The sequence below is a fragment of the Vidua macroura genome, chromosome Z, assembly GCF_024509145.1.
Source record: "Vidua macroura isolate BioBank_ID:100142 chromosome Z, ASM2450914v1, whole genome shotgun sequence".
Taxonomy (NCBI): Eukaryota; Metazoa; Chordata; class Aves; order Passeriformes; family Viduidae; genus Vidua; species Vidua macroura.
In genome coordinates, this window is record NC_071611.1 from 71,195,293 (window position 1) to 71,211,106 (window position 15,814).

Here is a 15,814-nt window from a genome sequence, read left to right on the forward strand (position 1 = left end):
ATTATGACATTTTTTCAATTGTGTTACGTAAAGGAAGATAAATTCAAATTAATGTATCAGTTTGACACCTGAGTTAATACAACTCAAATCAGATTGATTTTGGCTGTATTTTTGAAAAGAAAAAGTATTTTTGAAAGTCTTTTGAAAAGACTTTGAAAAAATCTATTTCTCAGACTTCATAAATCACATTGTAAGTCATACCCTACAAACCACTCCTAATACAAACTCAAAAAAAAGGAGAAGTTTGTGTAAATTAGAATACTGTATGCCAATGTACCTTATGGTTTTTGCCAATCCAGCAAGTGAGGAGTGAAAAAGAGCTTGCGGCAAAGAATGACAGAGTGGCAGACCAGTGGAGGAATTTACCAGGACAGAGGGAAAAATGCATCAGGTCTAAATGAACTGGTATTAAAGTTCTTTATGGGTGCTTCACCTCCAGCCTAATGTTGGGACATACTTTTGACATTTGTTTGGCCCTCCTCTTTCATTTCTGCATGTCTAAAACAAACCGGCATGGTTGAAGTGCATTTAAACTGGCAGTGTTTTGACAGAGCCCCAAGGGACAATCTTCTGATAAGGCTCTGAGTGTTCCAGCAATGGTAAGCCCAAAAACACAGTCTGATATTTTGTCTTTTATGGGCTACCTTTTTTGAAATTGTGGTGGTTTTTTTTGGCGGTGTTTTTTTGTTTTGTTTTGGTTTTTTTTTGCATTCAGATTTTATTCATATCTACTGTCTTTCAGCAGAATCACAAGTATATCTCTCTTTCAAATATGAATTTCAGCAAAAAATTTCAACTCTAACTTTTTTTTGGTCAGAATACCTGCAGATTACTAAGAATAGTTTTTGTTTTTTCCACTTCAGATAAAAATGTCAATCCATACATTCTTGTTTTTACTTTGGCTCTTTACATAGGCTCTTCTGTTTCTTCTTTCATGTTATTATTAAGTGCACCAAACAATTTCTAAAAATAGCAGTTGCATCTGACAGTCTCTTGACTCACTTCCATTTCAAGTTTCATGTAATTTCCTGTGAACTCTAGGTTCAAACTCATATTCTTTTATATAGTATGCATTAACAAAAATATTAATTGTTCTAAATAACTTACCTTTTTAAGAGGTGTGGGAATGATTGCTTCTTATGGACAAAATATAGTGAAGCTTTCCCAGGCTTTAGGAACACCTTTTTGTTTGTGCTTTTTGAAATTAATATTTCTAAGGGATGTCAAAAATATTCAAGGAATTAATCAGTCACTAAAGTGGAAGTGATTGGTCCCTTTTATCACAAGGCCCCTAGCTAGCCAGAGAAACCCAATTAAATCCTCAGCAGTCGTTCTCAGGCAGCTTCATTGGTGCCTTCAACGCTGCTCTTTGCCCTTCCCCAGGCCATTGCCTCTTTTGCAAGGACTCAGGGATTCTTCTCTTCACCCTCTCTCAGCAGGCAGGAATTGTGACATGCTTCAGTAATTCTGTTTGCTGCATTGCCTCACACAGCCAGTTGCACAGAAACTTTTGAGAGGGAAGCTTGCAGCCAGTTCATGAGCACTGTGGCTTCACAACCTCTAGAAGCAAGGACTGCTATTTTTAAAATATCTCCTGAGATCAAGCTGCTGAAAGGTGGACTTGTCTAATTCTGTGGGTGCTATAGTAATGCGTAGTTGGAAGTAGAAAGTAAAAGAGGGGGAAACAAATCCTAGTATGATCTATAAGAAATATGTAATCTTTCTCTAAATTCTCTGGCATGCCACATTTATCAGAGAGTCTTGCTTAATAGCAATGGAGGGAAACAATTTTCCTGAATGACTGCAGTGCTGAATTTCATTTCTAAACACAGTATTGAAGAAAAACTTCTAGTTTGTTTCACAGGGAGTCAGATCCAAACCCAGGTCAGTATTTCCCATTATCTTATTTCAGATCACAGACAAGCAGTTTGAGTCATTAGAGACAGTAACAGCTAGTCTGCTCTGGAATATGAACATGGCTGTAGAATAAGGGAGATTCTGAATCAGAACTACTTTTTTAAATATTCATTATTCCTCAATTTTGTAGTATGGAAAATACATACATATTTATGGGGGATTTTTTTTTTTTTTAAACTAAGCAAATGCATCAGAGCATCTAGGAATTGCAATCACCTCAATACAGACAAGAACCAATAGATTTGTGAATCTTTCATTGAGAAAGTGTCCCTTATGGAAACCATTTTGCCATTGAATAGAGTGATGTAATTTTCTTTTCCCGTTTCTGCTAGGTTTTAATCACACTTTAGCTTGTAGAAATCTTCTAATTTCATTTTAATTGAGTAAAAGAATTTACATAAGAATTGAGTAGTTGCAGAAAAAAACTCCATGACAGACAAAGCATTTTAGATAAATTAATACTTATTTTATAGAACCAAACAATTTTTTAAATGTTTAGCACATACTGGCATTGGAATAGAACTTATATGTATCTCAGGCAGTGTCTTGCCTGAGACTGCAGATGAAGTAGCATGACACAGTCCTCAGCTAAGATGTGGTGCAAGGGTTTTGGGTAAAAGCCAGCTAGAGGCAGAATGAAAATTACCCTAAAAAGAGTGATGGCTTTTTTTAATGTCACAGTAGTTATAAAGGATGGTCTGCAAGGCAAATACAGACAGTGCTTAAAGAAAGCAAAACAATGTTTGGAACTGATAAAGTATAATAATTTTTACTGTCTTAGATGGCCAAGTTGACTTTTGCAAGCCATATGATATGTTTCTAAATTCAGCTAATACTCAAATGCTACGAACTCCATGTTGTGGAGAAATAGTGTTTATAGCAGCAACATTAAATGATTGCTAAACATTGCAAATTTTAGAGTAACTCTTTAGATTATTAGCATAAAACTAAGTGCATTTGCTAATATGAGTTAAGGCAGGAAAGCAAAAGACTTTACCTGCTCACATTTTAGGCAAAACTAGATTTTAGGCTTTCCCTCATGGGAGGGAAGCAGAGAAGAAAAGCTAAAAATAGGAGAACTAGCACATGTAGAACATGGGGGAGGAAAAAGTAAGTCTGTTAAAGTGGTAAGATTTCAAATTTTCTTGATCAGCAGGAGTCATGAGTACATGTTGAGTTTAAAAATGCAGGAATATTCATTGTACCAATACCAATTCCAATACCAATGAAAAATAAAAGAGAAAGAGGCTTTGGTCTCAGGGACACTGGTTTCAACTGGAAGTTTCAGACATTGCCACAGTGAGAGGTCTGGAGTGGTTCTGTGGAGGGGGGAAGGGTGTTCACCGTTCCTCACTCTTAGCTGAGAGCTATCACTATAACAGCAGCATCAAATGCTGACTGGGAATTTAAGGCACTGTCAGCCTTGCACAAAGATGCGTGTGCTGTCAGTGACTAGCCCAGTCTAGCGTCCTCTGGCATTGGATGAGTCCTCTCTTTGCTCAAAGCAGATTCCTGCATGGTTTTGATTCTTTTTCTACCAGTGCAGCTGTGCAAGCTCTGTTTCTTTTGCTGGACTTGGAAATAGCTCGCCCCCTGTTTTGTTACTCTTTGAAAAACCAAACCCCACACCTAGTCTTTTCCTTCTCTGATGAAAGGTTCACTTGTTGGTTCCTTTAGGAGACTGATTATTTTCACTTGTCTGATGTGTTTGTCGTTAATCCCCAGAAACACGTTCTAGCCAAGTGTAAAATTGTATATCAATATAATTTTAATACTCCTCTGAAAATTGATTCTAAAATGATGCATTGGGATTCCCCATCTCTTTCCTCATTGATTTTCAGGTCCCATGTGTTTAGTTTAGCAGGACTGCACTCTTCCCTTTTTTCCCCTACCAGTAACAACATTTTTGCAGAGCAGGTGTGGCCACTACCTCCCTCTCTTTACTGGGATGGTCCACTGCCTTCCATGGCTTCACACAGACAGAGTGAATTAAAGTCTAGTACCAGGCAGAATGCCCCAAATGGAGTAAAAACCATTGCATGGCCTTCCCATATTACACTGGAGGCTGTAGTGATGGGGTGAATGCTGGTAAGAGTTTATGCATCTGCAAATGTAAACTCTCATGAAGACGTGCAACATGGAAATATTATTAAAAAACTAGCAAGAGCTGCAATTCCATGCTATAGAGGCTACACTAGACAGCATCTGCAAAACTAAAGAATTTATACTGCAAGAAAACTTGCAGTGGTCACAAGGAACAGAAATGCTGGAAAGGCTGTTTGAAATCTGGCAAGGATTACTGCGAATTATGAAACGCTTGAATACATACATGTATTTGATGATGGAAGCTGCCAAAATATCAAATGTAATCGAGCCTGCCTCCTCAGAAACACATTATGCCATTTCCACGTGCTTGCTGGGCAATGTGATGCTGGGGTGGTTTTCTCACTGCTAAATCTGTTGTAGCCCCATTACCTGGCAAGGCACTTCCACCTCTGGGCAGCAGCAGCAACTGAGAGTATAACACAGATTTCTGCGGGTGCCTGGGCCCTGCAGGCAGGCAGGGATGTGTCTCAGCACCATGGGACTGGGGCTGTTCCCAAAGGGCACCTCCATCTCTGCTGGCACTGGGAGAGGGCGGTGAGTAGAGGCTCTAGGAAGTATTTCCCTGCTTCTCTATGTAGAAGGAGACAGATTTGTCTCAAATTGAGACAAAGGAGACAGAATTGTCTCAAATGATGACATGTGCTTGGAAAGACAAGATTGAGTCAGATGGTGCTTTGGGAGAGCTCTGGCTTGCTGTCCATCTAGTAGCCATTCTGCTAAATGTGTGTCTTGACATATAGAAGTGTAATCAATGGATCAGCATGTTTCAATAAATGTGTATGCATAACCATGAAAAAGGGATCCTACACAAATCGGCATTGCATCTTTGCTCAGTCTAGAATGTCGTCATTTTGAAGTTCCATCTTGAATTTCCTGTAGTGCTTGCAGCACTAAATTAAGTGTTTTTCCAAGCACTGTTTCTAGTTTCAAGCACTTCCCTACTGTCTTCCTCACAGTTTTTGTCTCCAGGACCCTCTTGGCCTACCTGGCTTGTTCATTTGCATATCAAAGAGAATATTTAATTAGTTCCTTATTGCTGCTGTTCCTATCTTTCTGACCTCTCAGCAAAGGCTTAATCTTCCTTCACCCATGACTAGATATAAATAGTTGAGGTTTGCTTCAGTGATAGTGAAATAAGATATTTCTGCTGGTTTCCTTCCCATTATAGAAAAAAGGGCAATGAGTAATTGTTAATCTGCAGGCTGAATTTGAAAAATCCTTTTAAAGAAGACTCATCGGTCTCAGGTAGGAGTCTTGCTGGCACACCTACATTTGTCTTATGTAAACTATCACAGGGAGGATGCAAAAAATAAATATGCAAATGATCCCCCAGCATTACTATATGACATAAATTACAGGATAATCTTCTTTCAATACTCCTGCTTACTGCCTAATAGCCAGGTTTTAGTTGTAAAGCAGAGTACCCTTAGAAATAAATTTTCATCTTTAGAAAGGGATATGTCTTTTTTCATTTATTGCTGTCACACAATATTAGGTTTTCTAGTTGCAAGATTATTATTAATTAAGAGTAATTATTCTCAATAAGTCTGAATTCTAGATTTCTGGAAAACTGTAAAGTTAACTCTGTATGACATAATCTGTAATTGGCTTGCCAGTGCATGTTATTCACCTGTAGTATTAGCAGATGGGTCCAGTGCATTGAACACTATTTCTACAGTTGTTTCTTATTACTTTCCAGAAATATGGGCCCACACTTCATTACATTTATTTATTTTAAAGTGTAAATTACAAGGGTTCATCAACAAGGTCTGTGTGTTTCTTCTGCTGTGTGTTTAATATAAATAATGAGAGCAGCATGCTATCCTTACCAGCATATATTGTCTAAGTCAGTGTGGACTCATCTTGAGGTCAAGAGGGCAGCTTTGAGTGTGTCTTTGATTTTTCTTTTGTTTCCAGTGGTCAGGTAATAAACATTGGCTGGGCATTTACAGTAAACTCCTCTTTTCTTTGATTTTGACGAGTGGAGGAAAATACAAAGCTGTAGACTGCCTTTAAAGTTTTTGGTTTTTTTCTTTCATTCCCCTGGTTTATGTGTTTCAAAAAGATAGAACAAAGACTGAGCTACCACACTGTAAATAGAGAAATTTTTTGGATTAAGGGAAAAATGTAAATTGAATTGTAACTGCATTACTTCATATTTCTCTGATTTTATTCTGAGATATATTGGAAAAACAGAGTATTCTAAGTACTGTTTAAGCCTTAGAACCTGCGTCATGCATTTCTGAAGTCAGGTTCATGAGGTTATCCCGCACCTGGTGGACTCAGTGCATGGGGCAGGGTGGATGCTACAGACAGGCACATCTGGCTGACACTAAATACTTTATTTGAATTAAAAAGGAAGAGGAAGCAAAGCCAGCATATTTGGGGGAATGAATGCAAGAGCATTAATGGGGCTCAGGTCTCACAATGTAATATAACAGAAGAGGGTAATTCAGCCTGAAATGGCTAAGGAGTAATCTAGCCTTCAAGCATAATTTTTATTTTATTCACATTTTATTTTGTAATTTTTAGGTTTTTGTAATCTCTTTCCTATACTTCAGGCTAAAAGTCTAATATAATGTCTGAGTGAGTAAGATTTGCTTTGTTTTCCTCTTATGGTGATAGGTTCAAGTAAAGCTCTCCCTAATGGTGTAAACAGATGACTAAAAAATCAAAGGTGTTAAAGCAGTGCATGTGGCATGACAGCTAAAGGGCTGCCAAAAAGCCCAAACAACCCAAACCAAGCAAGCTTCTAGAAATAATAATTAAAAAAGAAAAAAAAGGAAAAAAAAAAAAAAAAGAAAAAAAAAAGAAAAAAAAAAAGAGCTAATGGCAGCTGATTGGGAACATCCCTGTGCAGACTGCTTCCCATAGTGCCATGCCTGTTGCCTCTGTTTCTGGTGGAGTGCTATCTTTGAATTGCTTCTTACTTCTAATCACTTGATGCTCTAATGAGTATAAAGTAATGCTTTTCATATGTGGTTACTCACACCTTTCCTGTTAGTTTTGTGAAGCTGTGAGGAGCTGTATTGATGGTAACTCAACATGAATCTGTTATTTCATGAAATAAATGAAAGGAAGTGCTAAAAAGTGGGGAGAAAGAAGGATAGCCTTCCTGCCACCAGCAGAGCCTTTTTCTGGATCTTGGGACAGAAGGTCTTTCCAGTGACCTCAGACATGAAAGGTTCCTTGCTGTACTGCTTCATGGGGATTTTAGGATATTGTTTTATAAAACTTGCTTGTCTGCTTGCAGAACATCATTTTATAAAATATCTTGTAGGTACCACAGGTTCTGTTTCTAGACAACATCTGTCTATGTTTTCTTTGGCTTTGAAAAATTAATATACTAAAAATATCAAGACTTCAGATCAAAAATCTGATCTTTAAGGTAACTCTCTGAGGGACAATTATTGTAGTTCATAAACACTCTGCTCAGTTATAAACATTAGTAAAAAGACTGTTGAGTGTCTTAAATAGAGTATTAGGATATCTTAATGATAGATCCTTCTTTTATTAACTGCTTGTACATCATTGTGCAAAACTGTGTCTACTGCTGACTCTGTAAGAAAAAGTAGCTTTTCCAAAAGAAAAAAAGTAGTTTTACTTGCAAAAAAAAACTGTGTTTCTTTGCATATAACATCCCAGTTTCCTACTGATGGGGGGAAAATACAGCTGTTCAGCCCATCACACTTGAGGGATAATTTGAAACAAGTAAAATTTTACAACAACTTTTTCTCTTGAATAATTCAGATTTGTGTGTGCATAACAATAGTGCTTTTTGTTCTATAACTTACTATCTATCTATCTATCTAATTAACTAACTAATTAACCAGGGAGGAAGGGCTTAAGTTAAATTTAAAAGTGAAAAATCAGTTCCTAAATGTTGAGTAGTTCAATAGAAAGAATTTGTCTTTCAGATTCCTTGAGTGTCAGAAAGTTTCAAAAACTTTGAACTGAATGTGTACATATACTATGTATATGATATATAAGATATATATATATATAAGATACTATGAGCATCTTATCCAGTGGATATTTTACTTCCTGTCTTTCATTTAACTGGAAATCAAGGGACTTAAATTGCAAAAGGGTTGTTTTCAAGTCTCTTGAGGACACTTCAGCTGTCCTGGCTTTAAATTTGATTGCTTGCTATCTCATTTTTGAAAAGAAGCATCTACCTTGACTGTTGGTTCACCTGGATGCATAATTGTGTTGCTTTTTTTTCTGTAGGATTGTGGAAAAGGGGTACTACAGTGAACGTGATGCTGCTGATGCTGTCAAACAAATCCTGGAGGCAGTTTCTGTGAGTATTATCTGACATATCATGCTCAGCGCCTGATCTTTTATCCACAATGGCTCAATAAATACTTGTGTGTGAAAGAGGCAGTGTGCACAAGTTTCCTCTGGCAATTAATTCCATATTGATAATTTTTGAGTTAATCAGTGACACTTTGAAGAATTAAACTTTGATCAGAATGACAGTACTGTTGAGACAGAGCAGAATAATAATTGTTGCCAGTAGCTTGTGCAGTTTCTAATATACCTTCCTCTATATGTTTTGTGCTTTTCAAACATTGGAATTTTTTATATAACAATTTCATATTCTATTACTTAGAGAAATGCATACAGATCCTTGAGGAAGGTTCCTAGTGTCTACATACAGCATTTCTGTACATTTTCTGTGCTTCTTAGTCACTTGTACCTCTTACATCTGATTTCACACCAGACGTTCTCCAAACCAGTAATCGGATGCTGGGGAAATAGTTAAGAAGTTAATTTGCCCAATGTCCAGTGTAAGTGTTAGTACTGTTCACTTCCAGTACAGAAGAGAGGGGACAAGAGAAAAGAGAGGTCAGCCTGCAGGGCTCATTTGAGGGATGTTAGTGGTGAGGCAGGCTCTATACAGGCCATCCATGGAAATTCAATGTCAAAGGAGCTGTCTTCAGAAAAGGACTAGTGGTGATTACTGGCCTCTGCAGATGATCTCTCCATCATCTAGAGATGAGGAGATTACAGGTTACATCAGTAATTCTGTTCATCAGAAGGAGCAGTGCAATCTGGGCATGTTTGCCTGGGATGATAAGAAAATACCTCAGTGTGAAAAGCCTCAATTGGTATTATTTGTGAGCCTGCTCACACTAAATAAGATGTGAGAACTTGTGTTCACAACACTAACTGCACATACTGCAGACCATGCATGTTCACTTCATGGTCCCTTCTGAATGATCTGATGTCTACTGTGTCATTCTCATCCCAAGAAATCTAAATTATGTATGTTACAGCACATCATAATGCATTTGTATAAACTTTTAAAATTAGCTCAGATTATTATTTTATTACAGATTTTTTCTTTGTGTTGAAGTGCCCCAGTTAAGATGGCTCTATGTTATTTAACATTCTTTTACAAAAGAATGATGATTAAGTTCTGCTGAAACATATTTCAGATGGTGTTTAAGGTCTATATTTTAAAGCCAGAAACAAAATAAAAATCTTCATCTTCTTTGAGTTGTAATAGCTTGGCTGAAATCAACAGAACAGTGATGTATGAAAATTAAAAAGCTGATTTTTATATAAGTAATAATTAGGATTTCTATGGTTCCTTGTACTAGATCCCTACCTAGGATGAACTGTATTCACTTCTGCTCTTACAGCTGACACCAAACATCTAAGCCAAAGCTGGAAAAGCTGTGGAAGTTGCAGTTCCCATCTTGGGATCTTTGCATCCCTCCTGAAGTACTCTGACAGATTGGGGCTATAAACTTGACAGAATGGTGTTTGTGAGCAGGACAGGAGATATTGTTAGAAACTGGAAAACGCTGATGCAGCAGAATAATCTTTTCAAAATAAAAGGAAATGTATCCATAGATCATTCTTAAAACCAAATATCTGTACAATTTGTACAATAGGCAATGCCAGTGAATACCCTTCTGGCACCACATAGGCTTTTTGACCTATGTGGTTTTTATAAATTTCTCTTTGAAAAAGCACCATCCAGCCTTCCTTTTGCTGACCTCTTTTGAACTAAATGTTTTATAAGGCCCCTGTTCAGGGCTGTTGTTATAGTCATGGATCTGTCCTTGCAGTGGATCATTAATGAGAAGGAATTATGTCTTCATATAGCAAAGGTTTTTACGAGACACTTCTAAAGAATTTAATGAGAAGTGTAGAGTGGCATTTTAAAAGTACATAAGCATTTTTAATTCAATTTCCTTTGAAATTGTTAAAGCAAATGGACTAAATAACAGACTAATCAATACAGCTTCTAGGTTTGTCTGGCTTTTGTAATACCTGTAATACCTGTAAGCCCAGCTCTAACTGGCTTACTAAGAATTAATCAAGCAACCAGAGTATCACACAAAAGATTAATCTGAAACTTCATGTCACAAACCATCATAAATATATCAGACATCTGTAATCCCAAGATCAGAGAAAATAACAAAACCAGTGCTGTTGGGTAGACCTCCACATTAATTTTGCCTTTTTCATGATTTTCCTTTCTGCTGTTTACATCTGATCTGGAGTTCCCAGCCAGTGACTGTATTTTTGTCTCTTAGAGGGAATACATTACAATTTTTTCCTCTTGTCTGCATTTTTGCCTTTTCCATTATTCTTTCATTGTTATTCAAGCTGGGAGACAGCTTCATTCATAAGATAAAAGGCATGTATAAAACTAGGTCAAACCAATGTTCATCCTTTTAGCTCTTCTGCTGTGCTGTTCAGAACAGGTGGAGGGGTTTGGTTGCTATCTGAGAGCACATGGAGATGAGATGGAATCTCATGATTCTATCAATGAGTTTCATGCCTAAAGACTAAAGAGGAGGCATTTGAGGGCAGTCTTTCTTGGAGCACTATTGTAATTTCTCTCCTCTCAGGGAATGAGTTGCATGCAGTGTGGTCTTCCTGTACACTGCTACTATTCTAGTAGCAGGTTGGGTTTTTTTGTTCTTCTTTTTGTTTGTTTGGTTGGTTGTTTTTTGTTGTTTTTTATGTTTTTTTGTTTGTTTGGTTGGTTTGGTTTTGGTTTTTTGTTTGTTTGTTTTTGTTGGTTTTTTGAGGGTTTTTTTGTTGGTTTTGTTTTTTTGTTTTTTTTTTTTAATAAATAAATTTTTGATGTTTTGGTATCCAAGTAGTCCCCTAAAGATTGGTCATAAAAAGCATATTCACTTCTTTAAGAGAAGAACCCACATCTATTTTTTAGCTGGTCAAACTTTATAAAATGACACTGATTGTTTTTTTAATGTGTATTTTTAAAATCTTATATTTGTCTTTAAAAATAATGCTATTCCTTCTTACTTACTCTACATTACTGTCAAAGGAATAACTTTCTGCTTGGGGGTTAAATTACTCTTTTCAATATATTTAAATTTGAAATTAAGTATAAAGTTTAGTTTTTTGTATTTAGGGTAGTTACTAGCGTACATACTATATGTAGTTTTGAACTCATCCATCAGTCTCTAAATTAATTTCCCATCAAATTTTACAGTGATTTGTTTTCTTAGACTGCTCATTATCTTGTCTAGATAGGAATATTTTCCTGAAGTTATATGTGTGACTCCCTCAGTTTCTATTTTTTAATTTAAATTTTCTACATCTTCAGGCTTTATTATAGATCTGCACTTCTGTTCAAATCCTTGTCATCTTAAATTCACAGGGAGCATGCTGAACTGTCAGGTATGGTGGCAAAGCCTGAGGGCACTTAAGCAACTTGCAGGTTTGAGAGAGAAAATCTAGATTGAATGTTTATGCTCATTTCAGAGAATTTTGATCTGTCCAATAATGAGCTGTATGTTAGTAGGTACGAACCTACTTACAAGTATGTAGCTTGCAAGCACATTTACAACATCTGAGGCTCTGGTGTGTCCGACAATTAGAGCTTAGGCCAAATGAGCTAATCAAACTTCTAAAGACAGGATAAGACTCAAAAGATTTTATCGAAATCAATTAGATAGATATCTGGGGGGGTTGGCATTCAAAGAAAATGATTATGCAGAGGCTTCCTTTCTTTTTCTATACAGTCTTTGAGTTAGTTGTTGCTGGAGATAGAGACAACAAATGTATTTCAGTTTTAGCCACCAGCTACAAGGTGAACTTACTCAAGGTGTAATTGTCACAGGTTTCTAAAATTTTGAACATGAATGTGTTACATCATTAATATATACTTAGCAAAGCCTAAAAAGGCACACCATAAGAAAGGATAAGAATTGGGAAGAAACCCAGAGCTCAGTTCTGTAGAAAATGAAGTCAAAATTAACAGAGGAGAATGGCAGGGTTGCCTAGGTATTACAGCAGAGAATAAAGACTTGTCTAAAATAGTAGCAAAATTTACGAATACTCTATGTAGGAAGAAAAATCCTATGCTTGATTGAAGATATTGAAGAACATTGACTTCCTCTCTTAGGAAGATTTTGCAAAGGATTTTCGTGTCAATAGAAGAGGCATTTGTACCTTCAGGTTTCTCCCCATTCAGTGATGAATCCTGAGTGTTTTCCATCCTCCCTCTGGCAGTAGAGAGTGGCTTTCTGCATCTGTTCCTGGCATAAATATTTTTATCCATAGGGAGGAAGTTAAGAAACAGCCACTGTTCTGATCTATGACTACCCACCAACCCCTGCTTTTCTAATGGGGAAAGAATGGGAAATGTAAAATTCTTCTGTCGAGTTTTTTGTATGTTTTCTTGAAAGTGGAATTTCAGAAGCTTGCAGGTTTAGGCCAGATTCATTCTGTCTTTAACTATGTGGTTGTTGCTAAGGACCAATGCTGGATGCTATAAGACAAGGAATTTGCTAAGGATTATGATTTTGTACTGTATTCCCTGAGATTGTGGTCCACTTTGGCCATTCCCCTTTTTACAGGCTTGTAGCCTCTTGAAATAACATAGACCCTACTTTGATAGTGGTTGTATTAGACTGCAGAATAAAGAGTTTCTAGCAATATTTCTAAAAAGGACTTCCATAATAAAACATGCCTCACGCACACAATAAACCCTGTATATCAAGGCAGAGTGTCAGACATAGAGGAGGAATGAAATAAGGGGAGAATCTATTGTTTATTTGCATTGTATCTTATAATACAATGAAGGCAGGCAATGACTGATGGTTGGATTCATATCAGGAAGTGTTTTGCAGGTCAATTATATTCATTCTTCCCTGAACTGGGAGTATTGCCGTGGGCATGGTGTACAACTTAATGACTTGTATTAAGAAATAACAACATCTGTCCATCTAATGGCATTGTTTATGGATTTTTATTAAATAAAAAATAATATCTATTTGATCTAGTCTAGGCACGAAATATTTCTTTCTTCAAGATTTGTTTGTGAGGCTTGAAAGTGAGTCATTTTGGAGAGGGCTGATTTAACATGTCATGTACAGAGATGACTCCATGGAAGCTGGAAAATTGTCTTGGCCTTTTCTTCCATTTGGTGACAACGTTTTAACAGGGACTTCATCAGTGCCCTGGGAGACTGTTCTGCCACACTGCTGTTAAGAACAAATAAGCAAGTAGGTAAACTGACAAGTTGTGTAAGAAACCAAAGTGCTGCCCCTGCCTGGAAGAGAAATGCATTTGTGTTTCTAATGTGCTGTCTCTGAAGCAGTGTTCAGTAATGATTCCATACACAGGATAATCTGCTTAGAGGGTGAAGGCATTCTTAATGAGTCAGTTCATAATATTGCAAGCTTACATTTGATTGCTTTTCATGTTTGTTGCAAACAGATTTTACACATTTTTTCTTGTTGTTGGGGAGGGCAACAGAGTGGGACTTATTATCACATTAATCTGATTTATCAGTGCCTTGATTAAAAATTATTTTTTCAAAAACATTTTCAAGATCTGTTTTCAGCTGAGTACAAGGTTTCTCTTACAGCACACATATTGAACAAGAGTTACAGGCAAAAGAACCCAGCAATGCTGTCATCAGCAATGAGGAAGTGAGGGTATTGTATTTGCTGTTATCATTAATAGAGGAAATGGAGCGAGCAGATATACTGTATTACAGTTAATGTCCAGTGCAGCAAAAAGTCAGGGTCATATTTGCCTAATTATAACTGTTTTATATTATGCTTTCATCTAAGCAAACTGTCCTTCTCTTGTTTTGGAAACACATCACTACAATATTAATTTTGGGAAATATTTGGAAGTAACAATGAATGTGACTAATTATCACTTCTTTTAACTCTCAGCACACCACAGATACAATGCCAAATGATGCTGTGTTTCAGTCAATAGCTGATACTGAGTCCAAGAGACTGACATTTACAGGGAAATTGCTGTCTAAGAACTGACTGGGGACTCAAGGATTTGACCTTTTCCCAATTCATGTCAGGGAGATGGGCAATTTTTCTGCACCTTCATTTAGAAGATGTATTGTTGAAAATATTGTGTGAAGAGAGTGCTGACCCTGTCCAAAACCTGGGTCTATCTGCCTCATTCACTGATTCTTGAGACACTGTTTGGTGCTTGCCTGGCCATCTCCTTTAGAGGGGAAATAGCATAGGAAACCAGCTCTGTGAGGGTCTGAGTCTTGTCTTTAGGCAGCCACACACTGGTCTTCTGTATGTTAACCAGCAGGATGTTAGCAATTAATAAGCACAAGCAAAGGAAAACAACTGCGTTTATCTCAGACCTTAAACTGCTAATACTCCTTTTATTAAAATAATTTTTATTGCATGTATTTTGCAAACTGTAATGCAGGGATAGGGCACTCAAATACTTGTTCCTATGGGACACACTGTACACTCTGCATCTCCAAGAAGTACATGCTGCTATATGAGCTTGGCAGGGCTCTGAAGGTTGCTGAGTTGGAGAGGCTCCTAAAGTATCCTGAGATGCTCACATATTGTGTAGAAACAATAAAAGTTTACCAGCTGGGTGCTGCAGAAAGAGTCAAGAAGAATTGATGAAGACTGAGGAGGTATCAGGAACCTGCCCTGGAGGAAATACCAAAGTAGAAAACCAGTCAGCTGTGCATGGAAAGATAGAGGAGAATTGTTAACTGACACTGCAGGAGTGCCACAAGTAACTGCTGCCCCTCATGCAAACTGTGCAGCCTTGATAGCAGTGTGGACATATATTGCAGTATTTCACTAAGGACTGAAAGGCATCTGGTGAAATGTCACATTAAAAAAGAACCACCTTTATAGATGTTGCTGCTTTGTCCCCAAAAATGTTTACTGAAGCCTAAGGAAATCCTTTTATCCAGACCTCTTGGAGTGTGTTTTTCTGTTTCCTAAGCCAACTATGCCTGTAAGACTAAACAAGGACAGGCTTGTCTCCTTGTGTCTTGTTGCTGATGCATCAGTAATGATGGTAAGGAATAAAGATACGTTTATTTCAGGAGTAAATTACAAGGGAACCTGTGAAAAGAAAGACAATTGCCAAAAAATTACTCAGTAGTATTATTATAACCTTATGCAAGTTTGCACCTCCAATTTCATAGTATTAGACTGACTAAGATAGCAGCCTCTCAGCAGAACAACTTCTTGCAAAATTGCAATTTTTTCATTAGATGGTATGGAAACTTACTGGAACCCCCATGCCTGTGATTTGAAAAAACTGTAAGATAATTTCTGCCCTTTTTGGGGGAGATTCCTGACATGCCAAAGAGCTGTCATAAACTAAGATTGACTGACACTGATCCCTTTTAAATAGGCTACATAGAAATTAATCAGTCATTGTTTCAGTTCGGTGGATCTATTTCCGTGGCCCTGGTATCATGAGTGAATTAAGACTCCTCATTTAATCTCTCAAGATCCCTAACTGATCCCCTGAAATGTCAGCAACCATGGATATT

The 15,814-nt window shown here is 37.1% G+C and overlaps 1 protein-coding gene across 2 annotated transcripts in view; it reads left to right on the forward strand.

Annotated features, from left to right (window-relative positions):
• The window catches only part of CAMK4 (calcium/calmodulin dependent protein kinase IV), a 133,524-nt gene that overhangs the window by 79,925 nt on the left and 37,785 nt on the right, over positions 1 to 15,814 (forward strand). For both annotated transcript variants that reach the window (XM_054003022.1, XM_054003023.1), the window contains one exon: positions 8,254 to 8,326. In XM_054003022.1, coding sequence (XP_053858997.1) covers positions 8,254 to 8,326 — 73 coding nt within the window. The remainder of the gene's footprint in view (positions 1 to 8,253; positions 8,327 to 15,814) is intronic.